The 27,254-nt window shown below is 37.3% G+C and overlaps 1 protein-coding gene across 1 annotated transcript in view; it reads right to left on the reverse strand.

Annotated features, from left to right (window-relative positions):
* LOC310906610 (dermatan-sulfate epimerase) overlaps nucleotides 1-27,254 on the reverse strand; it is a 176,698-nt gene that overhangs the window by 72,869 nt on the left and 76,575 nt on the right. The window contains exons 7-8 of the mRNA XM_083856012.1: nucleotides 16,218-16,392; nucleotides 13,195-13,292 (exon numbers count right to left, since the gene is read on the reverse strand). Coding sequence (XP_083712138.1) covers nucleotides 13,195-13,292; nucleotides 16,218-16,392 — 273 coding nt within the window. The remainder of the gene's footprint in view (nucleotides 1-13,194; nucleotides 13,293-16,217; nucleotides 16,393-27,254) is intronic.

The following is a 27,254-nucleotide window of genomic DNA, read 5'->3' on the forward strand; positions in this document are numbered from 1 at the left end:
GAAAGAGTCACTGTAAATCTGAGAACAATGCGATTGGGCTGGAGATGCCAAGTAAAAATTGAAACTATTCCTTTCTGGCAAAGTATATTTAGCTATCCTTTGAAGGGAAGACCAACACAAAAGATTTGTAGTAATGAGTCTTCTGAAGAAGTAAAAGATAAATGATTCCTCTGACACTTCCTAAGGCACATGGAGGACAGGGAGATGATTCCAGACAGTCAGCATGGCTCCACCAAGGGAAAATCCTGTCTGACCAACCTAGTGGCTTTCTGTAATGGAGTAACTGCAACAGTGTATAAGGGAAAAGGTACAAATGTCATTTATCTGGACTCCTGTAAGGCCTTTGACACGGTGCCCCCCAACATCCTTCTCTCCTGAGACCTCACCTGGAGTACAGCATCCAGCTCTGGGGTTTTCAGCACAGGAAGGACACACAGATTTATTGGATTGAGTCCAGAGGAAGGCTACAAAGTTGATCAGGGGGATGGAGCACCTCTTCTATGAAGAAAGGCTGAGAGAACTGTGATTGTTCAGCCTGGAGAAGAGAAGGCTTTGGGGTGACCTAACTGTGGCCTTGAAGGAAACTTACAGGAAAGATGGGGCAAGAATATTTACAAGTACATGTAGCGACAGGACAGTGGGAAATAGGCTTAAATTGAGAGCAGCTTTAGATTAGATATTAGAAAAAAAATCTTTATTGTGAGGGTGGTGATGGACTGGAACAGGTTGCCCAGGGAAGTTGTGAATGCCCCTTCCCTGGAGGTATCCAAGGCCATGTTGGATGGGGCTTGGAGCAACCTGGTCTAATTGAAGTTGTCCATGTCCACTGCAGGGGGGTTGGAACTACATGATCTGTAATGATCCTCAAGGTCCCCTTCTAACCCAAAGGTAATCTATGATTACCTTTTCAGTTCCTTATCTGTGCATTTTGCATGGTTTGCAAAACCACTTGGGTGTTTAAATGAAAATGTGCTTTATCTTGTTTTTCAGAACCAAGCGCATTGTGCCAGATCTCTCTATGCAGGAATTTCACAGATAAAATCTCTTGTTACTATTATTCCAGAAAAAATAATAGTCTTGGAACATTCAGCCTTAGTCTGGTGGTATCAAAGAGGCAGCTGGAATCAGTGGACAGTCATAATGTATGAAGTGGTTTTACAGGAGATAAGAATCAAGTTATAATGAACATGTTTGCTAATGAAGAGAAAAAGTCCCGGGCTTGCTAACTCTACCTAGAAAAACATGCAGCATACATATTGAAGTTTAAGACATCTGGAGCTCAATGTGAATACTAAAGACAGATTGAAGAACAAAGACGGTGAGGAAGAAGATGGTACATCACTTTTGGTTTTGAGCTTTCAGGTTGCAAAAACTTACTCCTTTTGGAACATTAACCACAGAGGACTTAGGCTCACCTAAACAATGCAGTGTCCCACAATCACTTACCAGCCAAGAAATGTCCATTTTTGTATTCTCTGACCTATTATTTCCCTGTACTTGGTGGGAGAGGCAGAGCAGCTCCTGAACAAGGTGACTCTCTACACACTCAACATCTACTCCATGTGTGATAAATCCACATCTGCTGTTTGTTGCACATCTCCTCTGCTACTTACCACTTTGCAGTTCTCCTGGGTGCTTCATAACATTGGGTAAGCTGCAGTATTTAGAAACTGAGAAATTGAGGCAGAGATCAGCTATCATATCAAACTGAAGCAGATCTTAGCCCAGGCTTTGGTTATGATTCCTCCACATGTTCTCAGCTCATTTCTAGGGCTCCTTTCACTACTTGCTTCCAATAGCAGATCTGCAGTACAAAAAGCAAAATGTGCTTTCTGCAAAAAACAGTTCCACAGACTAACCTTAATAAAAGCTTGACATTTTGGAGAACACACAAGAGAACTCTAAAGCTCCTTAATCAAAACCAGCACATACAGATTCATGGAAACTATGCTGAAGGGAAGCTTTCTGCACCAGTTGCCAGCTCTTGCTCTGCTAGGAATATACCATACACAATTTTATTTTTGCTTTACTACAAATTGCGTCAATTTCAATTTCCAAATTGGTTATGAATCAAATCACAAGGTAACTATTTATGGGGTTGTCTAATCATCTACTTCTTTTGAATTCTATAGATGAAAACAATTACATGGAGAATAAAGATGAACAAAACCTCATGTAGAATAAGGATGAATAAAACTTCTTACTCCTATCACATATCGTTTACGCACATGTTATATAAGTCAAACAATGCTTTTTGCCCTGCAAAGTCATACTGGTAAGTCCCTCATTTCACAGGTAACTTTTTTTCCTTCCAGGAATTCTGTTTGGATTTTGACATCATTATAAGAACTATAATGTGAAGTTATTTCTCACAGGTTTGCACTAAATGCTAGTGGACCAGTAAAGTTTACAAACTTGTACTGATCCATCCCTCAGGCATCCCATAAGGGTCTGTGCCACTTCTGCAAGACCTTTGGGTTCCGTGGGGCTCTTGATCAGCACTGCAGGTTTGTAATTAGCAATAAGCACACCTCAGCTGGGATTCAGACCCAGGTGTAGAAACACAATGTGAAGGCTCTACAACAGGCAGCACAGCACTGGGTCAATGGACCAATGTCTTCTGTGCAGTATAGGCAATGCTGGTTGGGCACTCCGTGGACCAGGTCTGCTGGCTCTTCATTGCCTGCAGTGTGGGGCGGCTGACGAAAAATGATAGACAGCCAGAGCAGTTTCTACACACTTTCTGTAGTGGTTTCTGTATCTGTTACTGGTACTTCATTGTTTCAAAACAGACCTCTGATGTTTGACATTTGGCAGCCCCTTCACAACGTAATTCTGAGTCAATTTTTTGTTTCAGGGAGCGTGGTAGTCACCACTCAGACTTTTCTCCTGAATGGCCAGTAGGGGGCTGTGTTTTGTGTTTTGGATTGTGCTGAGCACAGTGACGAAAAGAGAAATATTTTGTTACTGCTGAACTTACACAGAGTCAAGGCCTTTTCTGTTTTTAGTACTTCCATGCTGGCAAGGCCAGTTGGAGGTGCCATAGGAGTTTGGGAGGAGACACAGCTGGGACAGGTGACCTCAACTGACCAAAGGGATATTCCAGACCATATAACATCATGCCTAGTATATAAAATGAGGGAAGGAAGAAGGAAGGGAGACACAGAGTGATGGTATATGCCTTCTCAAGTCACTGCTATGTGTGATGGGACCCTGCTGCTCTGGGGATGGCTGAACATCTGCCTGCCCATGGGAAGCTGTGATTGTTTTGTTTTGCTTCCACTATTAAACTGTCTTTAGATCAACCCACGAGTTTTCTGCCTTTTACCCTCTGATTCTCTCTCCAATCCTGCTGGTGGAGAAGTGAGTGAGTGGCTTGGCTGCTGGCTGAGCTGAAAGCATGACAGTGAGAGGCTTGCAACTCCATTAAAAAAAATAGCTTCTTAAAATGATCCATTTCTCTGATATAGGTTTGGCAAGAAAAAAAAACAGGTTTTGAATAAGCTACCAAGGGTGTAACATCCTACTTAGAAACAGCAGTAGAGTCTGGTAACAATCTACATAAATTTATAAGCTTTCCAGTGGAACATTTATTATTCCACAGACAAAATAAAATGTATCTGTTTAACCATCTAATAATAAAATTGTACAAAACAAATCAAATGGAAGTATGTATTCTCTTAATGCCAGAACAGCTGTTGAGTTGTGCATGGTGTTCACCTCCCTAGTGTTCCTTTCAGTCTTTTGAAATTTTTAATTTAGTTCTTCCCCCGCCCAGTCATGGACACTCTTGATGGACACTCTTGTAAGTGCAGGGAAACAGAACAAAGGTAAAAAGACATTCATAACCATAATTCCACCCTTCTAGTCTACAATTGTGGGTAGTGAATCAAATAATCTATATAAAATTGCTAGACATTCTTTAGTATTTCTATGGAAACATAAACATGAGAACTCAAGGTATTATTTCAGAATGGGTGCTACTAACTGCTACAAACCTGTTGGTGTTATGAGCACCATGCTCTAACCAGCTGAGCTAATCTCAGGGCTAAAAAGAGTAGGCTTGGCAAGCCTTGCTCATGTATGGAAATGTGCATTTGCTTTTGTCTTCTATACAGTACTGGGTCTCCACATTCAGTGTAAAATCTGCCATAAATCCCAAGCATTTTAATGCATCATATATTATTATCATACCATATTTGTAGCCTAAGTTGAGTGCTCACTGCTTTGCTTATAAATCTTGTTTGTTTTTCTTTGAGAATATGAAGGAAAAAAATCATCTCCTCTTAATAACATTTTGATGTCTTGGAGAAGAATTCCCTTAAGTCAGATAATCTGTTTCCTGAGCAGTGTTTTGTCTGGAATACAAAGTGGACATTTAGGCATCTTGGCTTTGGTTTTGAAAACACAGGCTATGGCAATTTATGTTCTGTGGGCATCCACCGACAGGAGAGGATTGGGTTGACAGGTCCTTAGCTCATTCTGCTGTAAAAAGAAGCTGCATTTTTTTGATTAATTTGGTTTCCTAAGCGTGGCAATTTCCCTGCCTTATCTCTCTGGTACAGTCCAGATCAGACTGTACTACAGTTCTACCCTCTACTAGCATCTTGAAATAAAAGACAATAAAGAAACAAGACCAGAAGGTGATCACAAAACTATGACTGAGGATTTTCTGTAGATGTTGACTTTTAATGACCTCCTAATCACATGGTGTGTGTGCTTAAAGGCATTTGACATGCTTCTCTATGAAGGAAGTTTCTTTCATTAAAATGAAACATAAACAAGGCCTGAACCACTATTGCACAATTTGATTAATTTCAGTATAGAACACATAAAGTTCATGGGTCCAATTCCTTGAAACTATAAAGGATATATAAATGAACCATAGAAATTAAATCTAGCACAATTAATTGAAATAATGTCAATTTTTCCATTATGCTGAATCTTTAAAAAGGGCTAAAAGGCTTTTCACAGTCAAGACTGAGGAGTCCTTATTTAAACTCAGTTTACACTTCTTCACTGCTTCTGGATTAAGTCATTAGATGTCTTAAGTGAATATGCATATCTGCCAGAGATACAGTTCAGAGAAGGTCATTCAATATCTTGGTTCCTTAGCTCAAATAGAAAAGCCAGTGCTTTTGTTTTTCTACCATTTGTTTATCTGGTCTGCCCGTGGGCTCCCTGAAGACGAAAACTGACTCTTATCACATCCTTGCACAATACCTTAAAGAAAAGGGGGTTGAGCTTTATCCTTCAAGACCTTGAATATAACATGATATAATCAATAGCTAGGATTGTGTAGTAGTGTCACTGTAGGAGTTACTGTAACTCCTTCTGAAAATGAAAATATACTCTATATACACAAAAAGTTCTGTTTCGGAGTACTTGGCAATTCTGCTAAATGTGTTTTCCAGTTTTAACAAAAGGAATATTGTAGATACCATGCTTTTGAAAGCAGCAGTTTTAACTTTCTTTGAACTAGCTTTCTGTAATATTCTTATCAGCTCTGTGCCAAACACACTAGTTAATATCAAAGATAATCAGCTGAAGCAACCCCTGCTGTCTTTATGTAGAAGCAAGTTGCAGTTTTTCACTGTTCTGATTTTTGGATGAATAACTTCTTATTCCTTTTATCCTCTGAGGTACTTTGAACACTATGCAAACATATAAAGACCTTGGTCTGACACATTTACTGTAAGTCTTTTTCTTATAAAGGATGGGCATAGGAGAATGCATCCACAGCTCAGCATTCATCTCAATACTCAGCAACAAAGATATGCCTTACTTCAAACACTGCTAAATTTTTTTCTTAAAAAAAATTAAATAGACAAGGAGTTGTTTATGAACAATAATGGAAATAATGGTGACTATCTTCCTATGATGTGGGGTCATGCTGTTGCAATCACTGAATGTCTATTAGGGTGCAGAGTCTCAGGGGTGATTTTCCAGTAGCTGGGTCATTTGTAGCTAGGCACAAATGGATGGATATTCAGACACCGAATCAAGAGGAAGTTTATACTGCAGCCTTTCTCTGTGTTGGCAGTGATAGGCCCATCTTTTCCTTTCCAGCCTGCTGAGGCCTGTAATATCTCTGAGAATGCTAGGCCAGACTCAAATGTGATTGAAATTGCAGTACTGATAGAGGTTTGCAGTAGAGGATGGGTGGAAATTCCTACCCACATATACCATGAGATTGCATAATCCTCAATGCTTAGGCAAACAGAGTAAATGTTAAAGAATTAGCCTGTGTCCTGGTAGCTCTTCTGGCTAATATGGTTGAGCCAAAGGAGCTCAAGGAGGAGCACCAAATCCAATTTCCATCGGCCAGTTCAGCAGATAACCAGGTACCTCCCATGGTCAGTTTCAGGCATCAGCTGAAATCCCAGCCCTTGGCCTATGCTCCAGGTTTAAAGTGAATTGCTGTAGCCAGGCCAACACAGTGCCCTCCTGGTAGAAGCAGAGCTTTGCTGCTCAACCTCCAGCTTCTGAGATGCTGTAAAATGCCTGAGTGAACCCATCATTTGTATAAATAAATTTGTATAAACGATGTGATGACAATCTGGCCTCACAGCACTTCTGAAGCAAGTACAAGTAAAGCCCATTCAAAAAATAACCCCAAACAAACAGAACAAAACACTTTCATTCCACTCCTCTTCCTAAGAAATGGAATGGCTTCCCAGCTCAGATTTCCAAAAAGAATGTGCTGTAAGGGACAGTCATTCTTTGGCTTCCACATGGTCTGACTACTACAGAGTGACAACTTGAAGAACTTACACCAGTTTAACCATGTCACTGTAATACTGAATACACACACTATCAGTGCAAATTGCAGTGTCCCTTGCATTTCACAAAAGGTTTATAAATGATACACTGTCAATCAGTAATCAATTGTGCATTTTCAATTCCTAATTCATTATCTCTGTAATGGAACAAAATTGTACAAAGCATTTGTTTTTATGAGGCAAAGACCATCAAATATGGTGCACGAGGACTTTGAAAATTATCAGAAAGAACGAAGCCTGTGACTTTAACAAAAACTTTGCAAAAGAATGTGAGCACATGCTGGCCCAAATTTATTCTGCTTTTCACACCTGTTTTAAATGCTTTCACACGGAACTTCTTACTGAACACGTAAAACCCAAAATCCAAACTGTTACCATCTACTAAGACTATGTTTATCAAAAATGAAATAAAATTTAACTGTAAGAATAACACATCAGGCCTGTTAAAAGATTCCCCTTTTACATATCCCACAGCATAATTACAAACACTGATGACATGACAGGAAATGATCACCTCTATTCTCAAATGATTCCCAAAGTATTGATTTTAAGCTACACACAGGTCCTATCTAGGAAACCCTAAAAAGATTAACTGCTAAATTCTTTTGATTACAAGGTAACGTCTGTTGATTTTTAAAATGTTTGTCTACAAGACATAAATATTATCAGGAAACCAGAAGTCTCTGAGACAGCTGTTTACACTGTTAGAAAAAACCAAAAACAACTGTGGAGTGGCTGATATCTTTGCAAAGGCAGTATACAAAGGGGAATAGTTTTAGACTAAGATCATTAAAAAAAAGGATAGGAGGTGAAACAGTCATCCAAGAAGCCTTATATTGTGGATCTTTTGAAACAATCTCTGAGCTTCTCCAGTGGATTATGAATATTTGTATGAAAACAAACCCTGTTATATGAGATGATATTTCCTTACATGTGTCTCCCACTGTCAGCCCTACCAGCCTGCCCTAGCCTGCTTTTCAGAAAGTAGAGTCAGACATTGATCATGCTGCGAAAGAGGGTGTCACCTGAAAGAAGCATCTTTATAACGTGCTTCCATGATCCTTATAGTTTTTCATAATAAAAATAAAAAAAATAGGTTCTATCACTGAATATGAAGATCTGTCAATATAACCATCCATACTAGCCAGTTGCTTTAAAAGGAACTCCTTTTTCTCCAGAAGTCATGGATAAAATGAAAATCGCTGGCTGAGGCTAAAGTAGGGAATTATTTCTCAGTGGTGGCTTGGGTACAGAACAAGTTACTTTATCCCTTTCAACAGTGGACCTCCTACTGCCAGCTTATTACAGAACCTGTTTGTGATATTAGAGCAGTAAGAGACTCTTGATCTTAGCATCATGATCCTCTGAGGTACAAAAAGATCTAGTTTTGAAAACTACAGTACAAAATATCATTACTTGTTAGTTATAATCCTTTTTGTTTCCTAAATAGCTGGAAAGCACATGAAAAACAGTGCCAATACACTGTAAAGAATCGCTAAACAGCATTTCCCTTAAAAAGAGTAGCTTTTATGGCTTTTAAGGGCCATATGGCACTGTGGGATGTTACAACAATACATAGGCATCTTCTTGTAGAAGAGATGTGGGAAATGGTTGTAGACTTGATAGCTCTTGAATAACGCAGTGTGCAGCCAGTGCAACCTTTACACACTGCTCTCCCACAAGCTCCCAGCAAAAATGCATTATGATGTGGCCTCATGTTATAGAATATATCCACACAGACTGATAAGAAGAGGCACCATCTCCATAAGAATGGCAACAAGCACAACTGCATTAAATAAAGGAGTCTCCCCGAGCCACTGGAGGAAAAGATTACACAGGTGCCATTTGCTGGTACTGTTGTTATTCTGCTTGTACCTCCTAAGAGATGTGAGATGAGCCCTTTGTGGGCTTCCCTGCAAAAGGCTTCCTGAGCTCTGAGACCCCTGGGAGGACAGTGCTGCATGCATTGCTGTGGCTGGAGGGCCAGCTGGGAGCCCCAGTCAGCCCAGTACATGGGTTCATAATTTTAAGCTATGTTTGACACATTAGCCTTATTGCAAAAGTCCTCCTTGAAGGAACAAGGAGGTCAAAAAAGCAAAGACCTGAAATTCAGAGAACCCCATCAGTGTGAAATCCCTTTCCTCTGTAAGTTTCCATGTACTGCTCTACTCTTACTCTACCTCCTCCTATGCTTCCCCTTCCCACCACCAGGTTCCCCAACCCATCTCTGATATAGTCAAACCCAGCTGTTCACAAAAGATGGCAAAAGAAAACTCAAGTATCAGAAATGGGATCATTGCCTCCTGAAGTCTTGCAGTCCCTAATAACAAAATATAGTCTTCAGTCCAGAGGTATGGTGTTTTATATCCTGTCTCCTTATTTTTCTTGTCTAATTGGTCCTTTTGGCTTATAGAATATTTTTATATTTTCAGAAGGGTGGTGAAGAATGAATGAAGGAGGAAAAAGGGTGGTGAAGAATGAATGGAGGAGGAAAAAAGCTTATGGACAGAACTGTTAAAATGGCAATTACCAGAAAATCATAAAAATTAGAGGACTGAAAGTTTCTTAAATGGGAAGCTAAATTCTGTAGAAAAGGCACCTTAAGATGGACAGAAATTCAAGTTCAGGAACAAGACAGACAACCTGGAAGTGTAACTGAAAACAGGCTTTGAAATGTGGCATTCACTGGTACTCCATCTATAAATATATACACTCTATCTATGCAGATACATACACATGCACATGAGGCTATACAGAAGTTTTTAAGTGTGTGTTTTAAACTCAGACACTGATCAGTCAGCAATAAATTTTCAATTTATGGTTAAAAAATCCCCAAACCTGATTAGAAAAGACAGCTGTGCCTGAGCTGAAAATAAAGGATACATAAGCCTTCTTTAAGACCAAGCAGACTTCCCTGTGAATAGAGACTTAGAGAAGGCTTCCAGGGAATTAACGGTTATCTTTAGCATTTCAATTATAATTTTGGATTGTAAAAGATATATTTGGCAATGATCAGGACTGGCAGTCAGGCTAGTAATTTGATATGCATTAAAAAGTGAGGTGATAAAAGGAAAGCTCTGTTGTCAAATGTTACAGAAATCTTCATGTATTGCAGATTATCATATAATTCACAACTGTATTTTCTATTTATACTCCTTCAAGCCCTTCACGGAATGAGAAATTATTTTAAGCTGGATGTAGCTGTTGAAAGCAAAGAAAATCCTTCCTTGTCAACATAGGATTTATGCAAACATTTTCAACCTGATCCTTAGGTCCTGCAGGCTCAAGATATTATTAGTACTTTCAAGAATCATGAGAAGAATTTCCCTATGTAAAAGAAAGTACAACCTTGTGAATGACAAGTAATTTATGGAGTATTCATATTATGATAGCGAAGTCTGGGGGTATTTTTATGTACAGCACTGTTCTTGCAAAATATATCCTTTGCTACATAAGTTACCTCTAATTATAAAAACCGTTTTGCCAGGTCAAAATAAGTATAGCTGTCCTAAAATCTGTAAAGATACATATAAGCTGTTCCTCCACTTAACAGAATGGTACAGTTAAAGACAATTATGCAAAATTAAATAAATAATTATTGTGCTTTTCAGTGTCCCAGTCACACAAATTTTTAGGCTTTTGAACAGTGTTTTAGTTGCTTTAAGTGATACACATCTTGAAAACAAAAATGAAATAGTGATGCAATTTTAATTGAGCAATTAAAATAATTTTTCATGGTTTCTAAATGGATTAGCTCTAAAATTACTTGTCTACTGAAAAAAACACTTTTTCAGAGCTGTTACCCAATATCACATTTCCAGACAATGCTTCCTTTGTCAGCTTGTCCTGATTCTCATTCTACTACAAATGCCTACTGAACACAATTGCCTTTTGAACTCACTCACTGAAAAGGATTTATCCTTCTCTTTAGTAAACTTCAAAAAGTAAACTTCAAAACCCTTCCTTTAGTAAATCTGCAGCAGAAGTCCTGTTATAGATAAATACATTTAGCTCCAGTACACAATGCAACACTTGGGATATTTGAAATTAAGAACACATTCCGTATTTTGTGCCTTATCCTTAAGTCCATTTATAACACAATAAAATATGGTATCATTAGGAATTTATTGCAGCTCAGACCTACTAATGCTTGGAAGAATATGGCTGAAACTCAGACCTGGAGAAATGGGTAAAAATGGTAAGCAATTACTTCAGTTCATTTTCTACAACACATTTCTTCTAGAACAAGGTTTTTTTCCCTAAATTACCTTAGCAAAAGTTTGATTTCTGTGCTTAAAGAAAATATTTACTATGATGTTCACCTATAGATTTACTTTTTCAAAGGAAAAATATGGAAGTTTTCTATCCCTGATTTGCAGCACAGTGGCCAAACTCTTCTGTAGTCTGTAGTGCCAACAGGAAGAAAGAAACTAGAAACTGAAATTTTGAATTTTCAGTGGTTCTGATATGAAAGAAAGCCTTAAAAAAATTCTGAAAACTGGAAAACTGCTCCCTGCCAATGTATTAGAAGCTCCATTGTATACTGTTTCAGCTGCTGTGAGGAACACAGAGGTAGGGCAGCAAAATAAACATTATAGAAATGTATTATTATTTCAGGCATATTCTCTTATAAATGCTCCTACTTTTATAGTTTAAACTTCATGTACTCTTAAACAAACTCTATGGTACTTTGAAACATGTCTCTAAAAACCTGTCCTAGGTGTATAAGTCTTTGCTTTCAATGTTGTCGTTGGTCTTTCAGAAGAAACCAGTTACTGTCATTCGAATACAAACATATTAAGAAAAAAAATACCTCCCAGGTTAGTAGTTTCAACAAATTATTTATCTGATGATTATTTTAGTTATGTTTGTGTCCCTTTTCTATTTTGATAGTGAAGTGTCTGGAACAGAAACTACATTTATTTTGCATTAAAAAGATATTAATGTAATGAGTGATTGACTGACATATGAGCCCCTTTGCATTATCAAGATATAAACTGAATGAAAACCACTAAGTCAGTAACAGGACTCCAGATAATGCTGTTCCTGTTTGAAAACAGAGAAAGAAGCAGCTTCACAAAAATTGGTCCTTACAGTGTAATGTGGTGATTATGCCAATGCTACATATTATCAATGGAGAGAGCAACTTGGTCTTCCCCCTCTATTCTGCCCTCTTTTGCAGAAACTCCCCTATCTTATTGAAGTATCTTTGAGCTTTTTGGCTGTCTATTAAATTTACTGAAACTGTCCAAGAGGTCCAAAAGTTGCTGGCTGGATTACTGACAGAGGGACACAGCAGGATTTCCTCAGGAAGTCAGGCTAATCAGATTGTTTAAAAGGAATCCAAAATGAATCAGATTTTATTTTCAATTTGCCTTATATGAAACTAAATCAAATGGTTACAGAATTAAGTCTTTTTCACCCTTTATGATTTTACTGTCCTCTCTTCTTTCATAGAAATAGTTTCCATTTCCCTTCTGAGACTACTTTTTTCTCAAGTTGTCAACTTGGCAACTATTTGAACTAATCCTTTAAAAATCACACCTAAGATACTTATTTTCCTATATAAATACGTGAAACATTAAAATGTAGTTTCAATATGTATTTTTGCTGCTTGTTTATGTTTTACTGTAAAAGTTCCAGATGCAAAATTTCTTTTGGGCTGGAACACTGACTTTCTTGTCATAAAATGACAAACTATGGTTCAGTATATGCTGACTTTAGTTATTTTAGCTATAAGATTAATTTTCAGGTAGCTTAATCATAAAAGGATTTACCAAAATATGGAAAAAGTGTCTTCAGCAATGTTACATTGGTATTTGTAGTTCAATGAACACTGCTCTTATAAACCTCCTGTGTTACAACCTTAATTACCTAATGGACAACATTGCCAAGTGTTTCAGATTGTTTTAATTAAATTGAGTACAGGGGCACTTCCTTTTCACCTACTCTGTCATTATTTAGCCAAAGTAAACACACTTAATGCTGTCAGATTTCCATTATAAATTCATTCCTTCAGCTTTACAATTTTATTTGTACAGTTCTCTGAATTTCCTTTAAATTCTTTAAATATTTCCACTTTGCTTTTTCCAGAACTAAATTTCATTTTCTGAGCATGACCCTGTGAGCACAATAAAGACAGAAATTCTTTTTCATTAGTGATGCAATATCTGAGCCCTAATTGTAATTTTAATTACTATCACAGCCTTTTAATTGTCTTCAACACTGTAATTTTTAATTTCTCAGTGCTCCTCAGTATTAACAGAATTTTAGTCCATTTCCCACCCCACTGCCAGTGTTCAGTATGCTTTTTTCCCTTCTTTTTAAATTTTTTTCCTTTTCTTTCTTTCTTCTTTTTTTTCCCCATAGAGAGATAGAAGCAAATGAGAAGGGACTTACAGCTGCAACTTACCAAGAGTTCGGAAAGGTCTTTGGTTTGGTGTATGGGAAAAGAAGCCAGGTTTCAAAGCATTTGTGATCAAAATGTCAAAATACTCTTCAAAATCATTCCTAGAAAGTAAAGTAAACATAATTAGCTAAACTAAAAAATTAGTTAAAATGTCTTGAAATATTATTTTAAGACTAAAGAAAATATCAGAGTATTTCTTTAAGGCACTTGCTTCTGCCACTTTTTTTCCAATGCTTGTTCAATGTCACTATTATTATTCTTTTCCTGAGGTTGTCAAAAGAGACTCAAGCTCAGAGTGTTTGAGTGAGTCATCTGTGGGAACACTCATTATTTGTAAAAAGATGTTCCCTGATCTCAGGAGAACATGTAAGAGATGACATATTTTCAATCTGAGATGGCAACATGTGCATAGACATGGACAGAAAGTTGTAAATGAGGGATTTTCTTTTCAAAGAAGAATACCTGAGGTGATGAGGTAGGAAGTAACTAAAGGCACTTAAATACAAGTGCTTATATTGTTGGTATCCATACTGAAGGTATACACAGGCCTAAGATGCTCTTGGCAGACAAAAGAGATCTAATCTAATGAAAATTAGAGTGTAATTTCACATATTCCAAAATTGAAGCACCATTTTGATAGCTGAACTCCCTCTTCAGACTCCATCAGCTGCTCTCACTACATCCCTGCTGGTTACAGGGAGGCTGGAAACATGACTGCAAATAAACAGCCACCAGCTTCAAGTCTTCATCTGCCAGCTGAATCCCGCAATTAAATTCAGATTTTTGAAGATCATTACGTCCATATACAGATTGTTATCTGAGCTGTGGAAATCCCATAAGTTTAAATGGGTTTGAACGTCTCTGCATGGTATATAAGAAAACATTCCTCATCTATGATGTACTTTATTTTATTAGAAATATTTCATTGCTTAGGTGACTTCATTGCCTACAGCATCCAAAAAATGATGGATACTCTTGCATGGAACAAAGAAATCACAGATGGCAAGTCCAGGATGGACAGAAGCACTGAAATGCTATCAACAGTAGAGGAAGCTTGCTGCAAGTAAACCAGTTAACTATATTACTTTCAAATAATTCATGATCTTCCATGGGACTGAGACATCTTGTCAAAAACTAAATGCTCTCCCTATGAGAGACAGCTTTTGGGTTGTGCTCAAAATTACATTCCAGCCCTAAAATAAAAGTTTTTTAAAGTTCCTTTCTCTAATGAAATTTTACCTTTGTCTAACTTTTCTCCACTTGTGACCCTATGTAAACCTTTGCCTTTTAAAAAGAACCAGTATCCAATATTACAATGGTGTATTTTTAATACATCTTCCATTTTTGAATTTCATACTGTACAATTTTGGGCTTCTCAGTATCATATTGATTAACTGAAAGGAGTAGGAATAGAAATTAATAAAGGACTATGTAAGTGCAATTTGTAAGTCTTGATATCAAGAATAAATTGCCGTGTTGATGTCAAGAATAAAAACCAGTTAGCCTGGTCAAATGAAGTTAAGGGCAGAGATAATTGGTGTGAACCTAAATTATAATCCAGTACAGCAAAAAGCATCACAGGTATGTAGAGTCTTTTTGTCTGATATGAGAGGCATGGAACAAACAAAACCAACAAAAAGTTTAGACTTTCAGGAAAATAACCCCTTTTCACTAAAGTCTAGTGGACAGTGGAGTATGCAGTTCTCCAAAAGCTACTTGGAAGCAGGAATCGCTGGAAAATATGATTGTAACAAATACTGTAGAACATCCTATGCTTTTTGGAAAGAGAGAGTGATGTAGTATCCTTCTAGTAGGATATCCTTTTTGGTGTTTTGAAAGGCAACTGATTGTTTCTCATATCTTGCTTACTGTCTTCCAGCAGAATTTCTACAGCTACCTTGAACAGCTGAACACTATTCACCGAGGAACAGAAAGCCAAAATCATTATATGTGGCCAAGAATTTACTTTTATACCAAATTTTCATTTAGGAAATAACTAGACAGATTTACACAGAAGAGTTAATTCAAAGGCATCCTGCTCATAAAGGAGAATTGTTTTTTGTCAGAAGGCAGATTTGCCCCTCAAACAAGGAAGTATAATGTTCATGCAAAGCAGCGAGAATTGGCACAGTCGATGCTTCATTTTAGCATTTAGTCTAGAGAGTATGAAAGGGTAGTGATACTGGCAGGACTGGTTTTGGAAGGTAGCTCTGTCTTTTACCTTTCCCATGGTTTTCTTAGTGTTGCTGTATTCATTCTGCTGTTCCCTTGGCATATCCTGATAGCCAAGGTAGGCTCATATTGAACTACTTTATTTCTTTGATGAATAATAAATTAATAGTCTCACTCTGTCACCCACCTCACTATTTGCATCACTGATTAATTTCCTTTTCTTCTAGGTGATAGTTCTGTTGCATATCACTGATTTTGACTTGACCAGTCATGTTCTTAACATTATGCTAAATACAGCTGTTGTGATCAGCAACTACAATCTCAACCAGTGGCCAAGTGCAACGAACTGCCTGTTTTATCTTTTCTGCTGTGATGAAGCCCATTTCTCATGCACAGCCATCTTTCGGAAACCACTAATGGGAAAAAGTATTGGTAAGATTCTCCTGCAGATTTACTGCTAGGAGATGCAAAAGTACTACTAGTTGCATTCACTGCTGGAGAAGCAAGAAAGGAAGTGGCTCAAATAAGACAATCTAGCAAACGTTTACAATAAAATTAGGAATCAGATGGTGTATCGGATATTGGCCTGGAAGATAATTCCCTGGCATCTTCAATCCTATCATGATGCCTCAAAAAGGATGCAGGTTATAAGTGTGCTATGAGTCAGATACAGCTCACAGATGGACTACTTTTCTCAAGTACCATGTAATACTCTACCAGAGAGGGGCCCAGCAGAAAACTTGGAACGAAATGATTCACCATACATAAACAAAACTCAAATTAGCTTCCAATAAGTCAGGCTTATCTCCAGTTGCTGTTCAGCAGATATAACTTGAAATGGACTTTGCACTTACCCAAGAACATGTTCACACAGAAGCCTGCAGTAGTCACTGTGAGAACTGGTAATTAACAGCAGAATCTTCCCAGCATTCTTCAGTTGTTTCAGCCACTTTTTTACAGACTCAGGACATCTTCGTAAATATTTGTCTGGATGATTTTTCACTTCTGGGAAATACATCCCACAGTCTTCTAAAAAAATTAAACCATAATTATGTTATCCAGTCCTGCTCACAAACCACTTAATCCACACAACAAATATCCTTTTATGTGCAAACAACACAATTAAAATAAAGCAAAGCAAAGTTTAAATTTTTCTCTGGGCTGTAACATAATATGACCAAAACCCCCAATCAAACCAAGAGGATTCACTGTAGCAAAAATAAGTTTGCATGACTTTTCTTTTTTATTGTGGTATTTTCATAATTATTTTGTTTGATGTTCTTTGCCTCATAATAGTTAATAGCAAAGAAATTTCAGATTATAGTTTCATGCAGGAAATAATTATTTCTTTTTGCCTTTGCTCAATTTTTGGATACTCAGTTTGTGATTGTAAAATGAGCTAAATGTTTAGAAAGTAGTAAGGGCCTAAAATTCCAAACAACACCTGTTCACTTACTTCTGACACTTTACATTAGCATTGACTGAGCAGTAACACCCGTTTTATTATTTTTGCATTTTTTCTCAAGTAGCACTTCATCTATGAAAAGTTGATAAACTGGCAAAGACTCGTCAAATTCCAAATACTCCTAGTATTTGGAATACGAGGAGCAGATACAAAAACCTGCCCTGTTCCAATTTGAGCTTCAATAATGTTCTTTTTGCCAAATAAAACAGCAATAGAATTTTGCAAATACACTTGGAATGTATGATTTTTAAAAGTGTGCAACAACACTAACTTGGCAGTAAAAGTTACCTATTCATTAAAGTCACCAATAAATATTCATCTTGTTATAACTCATAGCTGCTTTACCAAGATGTCAAATTAACATTAAATTTCCCTACATATTTCCCCTGTGCTCAAACCCTCTGTAACAAAACTGTCAAGTTAGTTAAAGGTTTAAAAAGAAATATAATAATTGTAGAGACAGAAATGATACCAAGTATTTGGCTCTCAGTCTGTGTTATAGTATAATGAACATCATCATAGATTATTTTTCTTCCAGCACTTGTTCTATATGCAACTGTCTGTGGTCAACTTTGCTGAATGATTTAATAAATCCCAGACATTACTTAGCCTTCTGGTATGTGAGTAATGCTGTTCCCAATTTGAAAAAATATGATTTAAACCACTTGAACTTTAGCTATTTAATGGAAGAGAACATGCCCATTTGAAACAGTAGTATCAAAGAAAGACTGAAAGATGCTGGGTGCTAAACATAACACCACTCCATACACTACACACTCAAACATCTACAGATGGCAGGGAACAAAAGTCTTTCAAAAGAAGTTTCAAATTGGCTGTTATCCCTGGAACCAGACAGAAAGGAAAATGTATTATTCTGTACTACAGCTTGAAAGATATCTTCTAAAAAAGTGGACTGCTATATCTGAGGACAGTCTCAAACAAAAACTCCCAGCTCACAACCAGGCCGCTCTTCCAGTTCTTTGCTGTATTAAGGTCAGGCTGTGTAAGTGTCTCCCAGGGGAATGTGAGCCTGTTCTGCAGATGGCATTATGGGATGCCATGACATTTGCCTTGAGAGCTAGCCAAGAACAATGATATTTTTAATTAAACAAAGCAGATTTATGAAAGGTTTCCTGTAGTGTTTTTCCTCCTTCTTTCCTGAGGCATGAATATTGTTTGGGATAAGCAACAGAGTTTCTAGGAGCAGAAACTGCATTTTTTTCCTCCATATTATAACTAGCAATAATATTTCATACGTTACACTACAGCAATTTTTTTTTTTTTTGGTGTTTTGGAAAGTGCACAACATTAGATGAGAAGGAGAGGGGACGGACAAACAAAACAGGCCTGGGATTAGCTCCCATAGGTTCAAACAGTTAAAATAAAGATGGCAAAGTTCATTTATATAACCAGTGACCTATCACTCTTATCACTCTCAGACAAAAAGATCTGTTTTACTCCTGATCATTCTTTGTTTTTCTATTCTTTGAAATGCTTTCCACTCTCTGAGACCATTATTTGATATGCAATTTAAAGCCTTTGAGTTAATCAAAACTGTCTTATTTTTCCATAATCCGTACAGTATCTTCTACATGACAAATCTGTTATATTTGGCCTTTGAGTTACATCTGGAAAAGGTCAACAACTCTGGGTTCAACACATGAGCTGAAAGAGAGTCTTATTCTAGCTCTCTATCTAGACCCTGAAGCCCAGCTGTCAATTGCAGACAAGCAATGAATCAGTTCTTGACACTGGGATCTGAAATTTGCCTCTGGGCTGTTTGCCATATCAGGCAGAGGCAGCTCAGAAGAACCTCATTAAAGCATACTCTACTGTAATTAGGCCAGCACGGCCCAGGAAAGCAGAGTTTGCCTTAATTCCTAACATACTATTGCATCTGGTGAAGACAGTTTGGTAGAATACAAACTCATACCTGTAAATGAGTTTAACCACCAAAGCTTGCAAGATTTGATTGAAAGCCAAATAAAAAAAAAGCCAAAAAACTTGCTCATTAACTCAGAGCAGGAGCCAATTTGGAGGAATATAGCAGAGCCACAGGCACCTTGTTGGCAGAAAGAATTGTGGAAGCTTTAACATGTGATGGAGAAATAGCATTGTGTCAAGCCTTCAAAATCAAATGGAATGATTTTCTAATGACAAATGAAGTCTTCATTCCCACTATGGCATTCATTTCTCTATGTTTTTCTAAAGCAAACAAACAATAAAAATGAGAAGAAAACTCTATTAAGGAAAGCACAAGTGAGAAATCAGAAAATAAATAATTTTATCAGAGTCAACAAAGGAAAGCAAAAATGAGTTAACAGAAACAAGTGATTATGCCATAATAACTGTCATACAGCTCCATTCTTGAAAAACAAAGAAATAATTAATCAGAGTAATACTGTTCTGGAGAAATAAGAAATTTCTCTAGCCTGTAAAACCTCCCTGATAATGCTTATGGGCTATCCAAATCGGAAAATAGTCTTAAAAATGGAAATATCAGCAAACTTTAGGAAAGTTTTGTTGGTCCACAAATTCAGTATATTGAAGTGGGGGATTTGCAGTCACTGCCAGATCCAACTGATAGTTTATTATCTGTACACTGCCTAAAATAAAATCTCTAATTTTTTTTTCTCTCTGTTTTATGAATATCACTTAACATACAGCTATATAGACATTGATATTATTACATTGATGTATTAATACACACCCATAAATCAGTGAAAGCAAAACATTTCACAAAACAACTGTCTCAACTTTCACCTCAAATTCTCTGTTGTTTTCAGTTACTTTCAAGCATACCAAAACCTTCATTAGTAACCTCTGTCTCTTTGACAGTGAGAACACTTACACAAAATACAAAGAAGTATTTCATAGAAGAAAATTGAAACAAGGAGACTGTTATCAACACAACAATAAACATATTTACCTCCTGTGATTTCATGAGAAAATTTAATGATGTGGAGCAGGAAAGTGAATATCAAAGCATTTTATCAAAACATTGGAATGTATCATGTATATTTTACCATGGAACAAATGCAATTTTTTTTGATGCTCATTCTTGTTAATTAACAACTTGGAGTTTATCTTAAATCTCTGAATGACTAGAATAGCAAATTGGCAACTACCCTCTGTAGGGATTTATAATAATCGTCCAAATACACTTTTGGAAAAAATTATTGCCTCTGCAGGCCACCAAGTATCCCTTCAGAAAAAAAATACATACTTTTTAAGATGAAGATAGAAATAGAAATAATTAAAAAGAATTGTCTAGAACCACCACATATCAAGGTCATGCCAGAACCTCTTATCACACCAACACCCTGGTGTATTTTCAAAGCAGTATCATTTCCTCTATCTATATCATCAGAGGCGCCCTTTAAGTGCAATTTGAAGTTTGTTTTTCCTTTCTCTGATATTTTAATCTGAAATTTAATCTGAATTTTAATCTGACATTTATCTGACATTGTCTTGACTTTGAGTTTAACTGTGTGTAACAGAGTTGTGTAACAAGTGTGATGGGAATTATGTAGCTGGAAATGCTGGAAATGCAGAACCCCAGACCATACTCAGAGAGGGGCTGTACAATGCTGGTCATGTCTTCCAGCGCAGATAATAATCCAGTCTTTAAGACAATGGCCTCCTCTACTACAGTCACAAAATTACTTTATTGAAGTATGCAGTTTGGTATTCTAATACAATACCCGTATTTGTGGAAAAAAAAAAAAAAATCATGGATTTCTCTTGTGCTCTGCATTACACTGCTTCTCCCTGGCAGGGTCAGTTCACACTCACTGGCTCTCCTTTGGAGTCAATGTCTGTAAATCTGCACTGCAGTTTTCATCCCTTAACTGCTATTTGGATTATAAAGTGGGCAAATGTTCAAGAAGCACCTTTCTGGAAAGGTTTTAGTCCAGAACTAAAACACAGCAAAAGTGAATTTCTTAGTATTGTCACTGCTTCTAAGGGGCACCTACTTGATTAAATTAAAAATAATTTATCTGCTATTTATACAATTTAGCTAAGCAGAGAAGTATGAGGCTAAAAAATCTCTAGAATTCAGCCAAGAAAAATAAACTTTATACTGCCAATTTGTAGCTTGTATTTAGTGGCTTTAACAACTAACGATCTCTTACAATGAAAGTAGTATTTGAGAATGTGACTTTTCTCTCTTTTAAATTCAGTATGATAGCTTAGCTATTTATACCTGTAGTCAAATTCTCTGCAGCTCTGCCATGAGAAAGAACTTATAGTTTTTCCCTTTGTCTTAATGCTGGTTTGCAGGTAACAGTTATTAATTTGATTAACAGAGTGGAGCTGCAATAAATGTTACAATCAGCAATGATACAGACAACTATATTCATTGTACATTCCTATCCACTGTAGCCTTATAGCACTTCAGGTTTTTAGAGTGAACAGGGATACTTCTTTGACCATTTTTGCTGCCTTCTTCTCCTATCTAAATAAAATAATCTAACAAATATAATGAGCATCCAACAGAAACACAAGAAAAGTATCTTCATCACAGAGGATTCTGCAAAAGAAACTGAATTTCATCTAATGAGAGCAAGTAAAGGAGAAAGGGGGTGATGGTTAAAATTACATCAGGCAAGTTGTCTTTTACTGTCTTTCATCTAAGCTGAAGTGTGTGTTCTGGTAGGAGCAGCAGAAGCAAAATGAGAGACAGAGGGAAGGAAATGTTAACATAAAGCAAGATAAGAAGAAGGGTGACACAGGAATTACTGGACAAAATATGATTACATTCTGGAGGTCTGGGATGAGGCAGATATGAGGAACAGGGAACAGCAGGAAGAAATAAATTATCTTCTCCTTCCCACAGGAGATAAAAACTTTTAAAAACAGAATTAAAGGATGACAGTCCTGGAAGATAGGAGGTTAGTACGAGGCAAATGTCATAAGTTCAAAAATGCAGAGTGACAGATATCAAATATTTTGAGCTTTTTTCTGCAATTGTCTCAATCCTTTAGAAAGACTGAGAAAGTCTTTGGAAAAACTCTGCCATTTCTTAAATTTGTAAATTTTACAAATCTCCCCTGGTCACACTCTTCTGTAATGTCTTATTTTCTGATAGGCTTCTCTGAGTTCTTCTCCCTACTCCATTCCTGTGGTATTTGTTGCTTGCAGTTTTCCACTGCCCATCAGACTGTTCTTGAAGTGTGCATGTGGCATCTGTATGCAATGTTATGTACGAAGGAAAGTAAGTCTGCTTACAGCTCTTGGTCCATCTGTACCCATTTGGAAAGTGTGCAGTTGTAGACCCAGAGGCTGGAATTAACATCATTTGTTGTCAGTGCACAGTGTCTTGGGAGACAAAAAAGGATTATTTCTTGTTTTAAGAAAAAATATTGTTTTTCTTCAATATAAGTATATATGTACCTCTGTTTGTGTAATTGTGTGTACATGTACAAATATAAGAGGTAGATGATGCTTCTGCTTCCAGGAAAAACATTTCTGAGAACTTAAACTTCTCTCTTACTGCAAGAAGTGTCTCAAAGTAGCTGATCCATTCAAAGCTTTGAAAAGAGTTTCATCTGTTCCCCAGAGCTATTTTAATTTGAGATCTCAGAAAGAGGGATTACCTGTAATGTCTTCTTGGTGGAGCAGGACAGCTGAGTAGGATTTTTAGTTTATCAGCAACTGTAGTCTGTGTCATTGTAAGACATCTATCTACTGTATTTTATTTCTTCATTATGCATTTCATTTCTACACCAAGCATAAAAGCACATTTTACACAAGCCAATGGACTCAAGTAACCATCATCAGATTCATAAATAAAATGTTACTTGAATATTTTACTTCCTGCCAAATTAAGACTGCATTAGCACGCTGAACAGATCCCATTTCCCACCTACTTAGCTTCATTCAGTTGAACAAAACAATTTCCTCCTTCCATCCTAAATTGTTTTGCAGTTTTTTTAGGATGTCTTTACCAGGGGATGTATTTTAAAGGTATGTGAATTGACAACATTTTAACAGGTATCTAAGTATGTTAAATTTGTTGAGAAAGCAGGTGTTGAGCACAAATAGTTGTAATGTACATAGAAGAAAAATCTCAAATATACTTCTATGGCAAGTTTGTATGACAAATATGTGTACAAGGATCAGTAACTTCAGCAGTCTAAGTATGGGTGAAGATGGAGATTTCCAGAATTTTTATGGTAATTTCTCACTGATAGGTTGTCTTCCTGTAAACATCAATACGATGGCAATACTCATATGACAAATGTTCCATGTAAATCTTTAAGAGGAAGAAAAAATGTGGGTTGTCTTGCCTTGAGCAATCACTATGCCGCCTTTCAGTCTTTTACTTCCAAGTATACGTAAGTGTGTTGCATGAATCCCATCAGAAGATATTCTTGACAATGGAACAAAGCAGATCTTTCCACCTGCAGATTATTCACTTTAATTGTTCACACAGTGCAGTAGGGAGGATCTGGAGAATCAGACTAATTTAACTGAATGTTTGTCCAGAAAGGATAGTCACCTCTGTATGAGTTTAGTGTTCAGCCCATGGGTTGTGATAGTGTCATCAGAAATGGATTGGTTTCATACAGTTTGATAAATCTGGTCTGTTACACTACAAACTAGCATAGTAAAGCACGGAAGTGAATTATTTTGAGAAATAAATAATTTCCTCTAAAATACAGCAACAGATCCTGTCCTACCTCCAAAGTACATCCTTCCTGCTTTGTAGTACACTGGGAAAACACTGCTATAAATAAATATAAATACATATTGAAATGTATTATATATATGGTATGCATTATATATATGTCTATGATATGTATGATGTATATGATATGCATTATATTGATATGTATATACATATTGATATGAATATTAACATAAAACCAGAAAGAAAAGGAAAAAAACAAGGAAAGAAAGAAATTCTGTCTCCAAGATCTGTGTATATAAAACTGTGGAAGGTCATTCAAACTACCTACATCAAGGCAACTTTGTACAAGTGTCATGTGTCAGCAGTCATGGTGAAGTCAGGCTGCAGACTTTGCCACATACATGTGCTTCTCATAACTTTTTTTATTTGTGTTACCCTTTTCTAAAGGAAGGGATTTGCAAGCTTGGGATGAGATGAGGCAGCGACTGCAGAGTGGGGCTAACTCTGTCTGTGGGAGCAGTTAAATCAGCCATTTGGAGATACCAGTAAGAACAGAAAACATATGAAAATAGCCTGCATTTCTCTTTAAGTGTCCATGGACCTCTGTAAGAAGTAGGAACAGCACTACATGGAAAAGCCACGCCAGGTCTGGCTGTGGTATTGCACTCCTAAGGAGTCTTGACCACTCTGCATCCAGGACACTGCTGATATGGTGGGAGATGAGGCAGAGCTAACAAGCAGGAGGGTGAAGATTAGGAGCAGATAGAATGGAGTTCTTCCAGATATGGTGGGTAATGTCAGGAACTAGTACTTTTTAAGCTTGCTTGAAAAGATTTTGGGGAAAAGTTGCTAAAAAGCTATGTTTTCAAGAAATGATACAGTCTCACCTTGAAGCTGACTTTGGTCAGGGCCAGTCCTTAGACCTTGCACAGCCTTGAGGTTCTGGGCTGTCCACAAAAGGTCTTTGGTTCTACCCCCTGCTACACAGCTAAGAGATGTCAGAGCAGTCATAGCTTCTAAGTTAGGCATCAGGATTTCCCTTTAAATATAGCTAAAGGTTCTGTGCTGCTGCTGACAGCCCTTGTCATGGGAACCTCACCTCAGAAAGGAGGGAGAGTAATGGTTCCTGCCTTATAATATTAAGCCAGAAGAAACAACATCTGCTCTTAACTTCCTTAGGAAAATTTCTAGTCAATCAGACCCTTTTTTGTTGGAGACCTATCTTTAGCTACCAAAGCATTTTAAATTTTGCAGTAAATTTCTCATAGGCCACAGGAGTAGAAAATAAGTAGAAGAGGAAATGACCCATGAAATATTTGCAGAGGTGATGTTTTGTGTGTGTTCTGCTAAAATGTTTCCTTTAGTGTATTAAGTGTTTATATAGCACTGCAGCCGCTATTAATCCAAGGAGTCATGTTTTTCCTAGCCCACCATGGACCCTTACCTTATGGTCACCCCCTTGAAATAAATCAAGGTGAGCACAGAGTTGTCATCACTGGAAAATAGCTTACTATTTTAGAAAATGAGATCTATTTCTGCCTGACCAGAGCTGGATGTTGCTAAAAATACCGAGAATGTTAATGTTACTTGGGACGTAAACTTCTCTAACAGATACACAGGCAAAAGAGGCTCATGAAGGATCAGCTGATCCTGTAGTTCAACTGGTAATATGTGATCAGTTCAAAACTCAAGAGCTTGCATTGGGATCACATTGTGATCATAAAAATTCCTACTTTTCTGAGAACACAGGAAGAAAAGTTTTTTTCTTTAATTTGATTGGACATCCTAAAATACGTTCCCTATTTATAAGTGTATTATTGTGATGGTTTAAGTGCACAATTATTAATAGAATGCAACCATTCCTCTCTTCTGTCTCATTTTCTTTTTTTTTTTTTTTTCCATTTTTGTTTCATTTGTATATACAGGAGCAGCTTGAAAGATACTGTTTTGTAAGCAGCTACTCATATATCTGGCACGTAAGCTAATCTTTAGCTACAACAAGCTATTTACCTCTCATGTTTATGACTACCCTGTCACAAAGTTACCAGTCATGTGCTTTCTGTGATCTAATTATTTTTATAACTTAAAAGTAATGTTCAACAATAACTACTCCTTCTGTAGGTGATGATAACCTGCTGTTATGCTTACTGTCACTTTTTAATACATAAAATGAAAGCCTCACTCTTCTTTTCTGGGCTCTCACCCTTGCTATCCTGTTAATACAGCTCTCAAATCACACACATACCAAATGCTTTTCATTGTTCTTGCCTATAGAGCTGCATAAATCTGGCTGCAGAAGTATATTTTCAGTCCCTGTGTATTAAATAAGTATTGACAGGAAGATGTACCAAGAAGGGCCGCCAGGATAAGACTCAAAGAGCTTAAATGACAAGGAGCCAGGGTACATTCATACTGTGCAGTGAAATGCAGTATAAAGGCACTCATTGATCTCTAAAAAGCCGGCACAGCTGGAGGAAGCAGAGCCTCCACATGTGCGTATTTGTTCTCCATCTCAATAGTCCAGCCGCCCGGCACTGAAAAGAGAGAGAGCAACTTCCCTGAGCAGGAGCTCATCCTTCCCGGTCCATCGGTCGGGTGGTGCCATCTAGCGAGGCGGGACCGGCACCGGCACTGTCCTCACCTCAAAGCACCGATATCGAGACTATCAAGAACCGTCACACCATGGCTGTCGGGAGCACAGATCCCTGCTATTTTTTTTTTTTTTTTTTTTTTTTTTCCTCCCTTTTCTCTGGTTATTGAAACTTTCTTAAATTTCTAGACAAAACTTTTAAAAGACGGAACAGAACTGAAGCGTGCAGTTCCGCAGCCACGAATGGCAGTGGTCCTCAAACAGCAAGTGCCAGAGGTCAGGGCGTGGGTGTGGGGGGAATGCATCATGGAAAATACTGGGTGATTTGACAGCTTAAACATAAATCCAAGATGGAAATAATACAGTCTTCAAATATGTAGAAAGCTCATGCTTGGGGCAAAAAAATTAAAAAAAAAACCCAAAAAGGAATAGTCTGTCCTCTGAGACCAAGGTCAATGAGTCAAGAAGCAATAATCATACCCTTCTGTAAACCTAGGTTAGAAATTTTAAGAAGGTTTCTGATTTGAGTGGTACTGATGCACTGGAAAAGCTGCCAAGGAGGTTGTATGATCTTTGTCAGTGCAGGTATTTAAAAAGAAGCTAGAAAGCTACATGTTAGGAACACCTAACCCACCTTTCTGGCAGTGGTGTGCTGAATGCAAGTTACTTTCTACAGTTCTTTAAAGTACTGTGATTACATATTACCAATGAATATACACTCCCACCTCCATCTGTTGCTTTAATGAGTGATGCTAATGTTCACGTTTATCAGTGTGATATGGATAATGGCACTTGTGGTCACATCAGAAAAAATTACTATAGGCAGTGAGAGGAAAGAATTCAGCAAAGAGCAGCAGGACAGCTCTGTTAATCACAGTTTTTTCTAAACTGAACAAGAAGTCTGAGTCTTATCCAATCAAAAGAGATACAGACTGCTGACTTCATGCTACTTTCATTGCAGACCATCCCTTTCCCATTTGTACCAGGTCATTTGCCACCGGAAGGCTGAGAGAGGAGCACTCCCTAATACCATTTCCATGTGCACAAAGACTCCATTATTTATGGTCAAGAGATTAGCTTGAGAACAAAGAAAAAAAGCTGCTTTCCAGAAATTTAACAAGATGTACAGCCTCCATTAGGAATGCTTAAAAAAATGGCACAACTAAATGAAATTATTTTTTGCAAAGCCAGTGTGTTGA

This window comes from Zosterops lateralis, assembly GCF_965231275.1.
Source record: "Zosterops lateralis genome assembly, chromosome: 3".
Classification (NCBI taxonomy): Eukaryota; Metazoa; Chordata; class Aves; order Passeriformes; family Zosteropidae; genus Zosterops; species Zosterops lateralis.